Source organism: Echinococcus granulosus (genome assembly GCF_000524195.1).
Source record: "Echinococcus granulosus chromosome Unknown EG_S00130, whole genome shotgun sequence".
Lineage (NCBI taxonomy): Eukaryota > Metazoa > Platyhelminthes > Cestoda > Cyclophyllidea > Taeniidae > Echinococcus > Echinococcus granulosus.
Window position 1 is genome coordinate 211,254 of NW_020170510.1, and position 2,006 is coordinate 213,259.

General features: G+C 44.2%; 1 protein-coding gene across 1 annotated transcript in view; it reads right to left on the reverse strand. All coding sequences in view use genetic code 11, as the record gives it.

The window, feature by feature from the left end:
• The window catches only part of EGR_09079 (hypothetical protein), a gene marked incomplete at both ends in the record, with an annotated part of 6,671 nt that extends 4,710 nt beyond the window's left edge, over positions 1–1,961 (reverse strand). Inside the window, 2 exons of the mRNA XM_024498328.1 lie at positions 768–1,077; positions 1,845–1,961. Coding sequence (XP_024347285.1) covers positions 768–1,077; positions 1,845–1,961 — 427 coding nt within the window. The remainder of the gene's footprint in view (positions 1–767; positions 1,078–1,844) is intronic.
• Between the last annotated feature and the right edge of the window lie 45 nt (positions 1,962–2,006).

Genomic DNA, 2,006 nt, shown 5'->3' on the forward strand with positions numbered 1-2,006 from the left:
TTGGTAGAGGAGGTAGTAGAGGAGATACTTCTGCAAGTCCTGTGTGGTCACTGCAGCCATTCACCACGTCCTCTCACCTCCTCTCCACACACCTCACCTTTTATACGCATGGTGGATGGAGAGGACAAACACGTCTCACCAACTCGATGACGCCGTGTCTTATCCAGTGGTTGGATCGTTGGTTGGTTGGTTGGTTAACTGGTTGGATGGTGTGGTTGTGAGGTGGTGGTAACTCGTGATGAGCATGTGCTCATTGCCATGCACCAACCAACCAATCAACTAACCAACCAGCCAACTGACGAGCAAGAGGAGATGTGCGCAATTCGATGGGAAGCGCAGCAAAAATGTGCGAGGAATAGCAGTGGCAACTCAACCAGTGACCACCACCGACTTGTAGTTCTACCTCCTCTACCATCAGTTCACGAACTGGAAACTGGACTGATGGGATGCGTTGATGGAAGTAAAGCCTCCCTGTGCTCGCACACTCACCTCGTTACCTAATATCGGTTGTGCGATCGACAAGGTTTGGTTCTTTATAAAATGGCAAATAAAAGACTGCGAAATTGTGTCACCTTCTTCCACTTCACCAACTGCACCGTGACTTGGCGATTGCTCTTGTTAGATGTACTAGGCGGACTAGCAAATTTGGCTCATAAAATTGAATTTTCCAAGTACCAGCACTTCCTCATACCAGTAGAGGTTGGAGGCGATGGTCTGTGCAAACACGGCGAGCTATTGCTGAACCCTGGATGGCGTGATGTTCTAACCAGCTATCAGGGTTGTGATACTTATTGAGGTTTGTAAAACGTCCATTCCAACAATCCACCCCTCAACCACCTTCCATTTGGCCTTCAGATCACCAATAACTATAAGTTTCTGCGGATAAAAATTCTCCAATTGTTTGACTTGACGAGTGAAGTAGAAGTGTGATGGCGGTAGGTTGAAGGTTATTAGAAACGATTGCAACTGCCAGTGTTCATTAACAAGATAAGAGTGATGTCGATGTGAAGTGAATTCAAAAATTAGGAACTGACTATGATGTGAAGGCGACTGTAGCAATTGATGGGAATCTGCTGTCTGGAGGCGAAACAAAAAGGGAAAGCACATTTCTCGTGAGATGTTCGTGTAGGAGATAAGAAAACCGCCTTTCAGAATTAGCACGCGCAAAAAAATTTTATTTTTTTATTCCTTCAGCTGCGTGAGTCTTTCGATCTCCGTGGTTTCGGATTCCGGAATTATGACGTAGAACCCCAGTGACCATTAAAACCTAGAAATTCAACAGTAAGTCTACTGATGAAATTTAAGTAGCAGGGCACACATTGGTAGAGGCAGATAATCAGTAAACGCAGACATCTCGAAAGGTGGTTTTCTTGTCTTTCATGTGAATATCGCATGCAAAATGAACTTTTGCGTTTTATCTTGCCTTTAGACAACAGAGACCCTTCAATTAATACACCTAGCACTATATCAGTGTCTCTCCGTGATTTGTAATTTCACTTCCCAACAAAAAAATCAGCCTCATCTTGGCGGTAAATACTGGCAGTTGCAAAGTACTAGTTAGCCGCAATCTCCTTCAATTACCTTCCACTTAACCACAGTCCACTTCCACCTTGTAGTTCGCGTCAGATAATTAAGGAGCTTTAAGCCTTAGATACACACTCAGATTTACCACTAGTTTCCCCAGATTAAGCACAACAACCTCAGCTTGCTTGAAAAATGCAGGCACCCGGAATACCCAGTTTCATAAACCAACTGTAGGATCCTGTGTGGGGAAATGAACAAAAGTAATGCGAAAGAACTTGATGCGCAACACCCCTTTAATCCGCAATTTGGAGAGAGCTAACCGTCAGTTCACAGACAACAATATTAGGCAACACTTTATTTAGCTTCACGTTAAAAATCACATATTGTTCACCCACAGTCCGCTTTATTATGCGAGCACAGAGAAGCTTCAACTCCATCCACTACGACAGTGTCTACACCGGCAACAATTCATAAGCTGACAG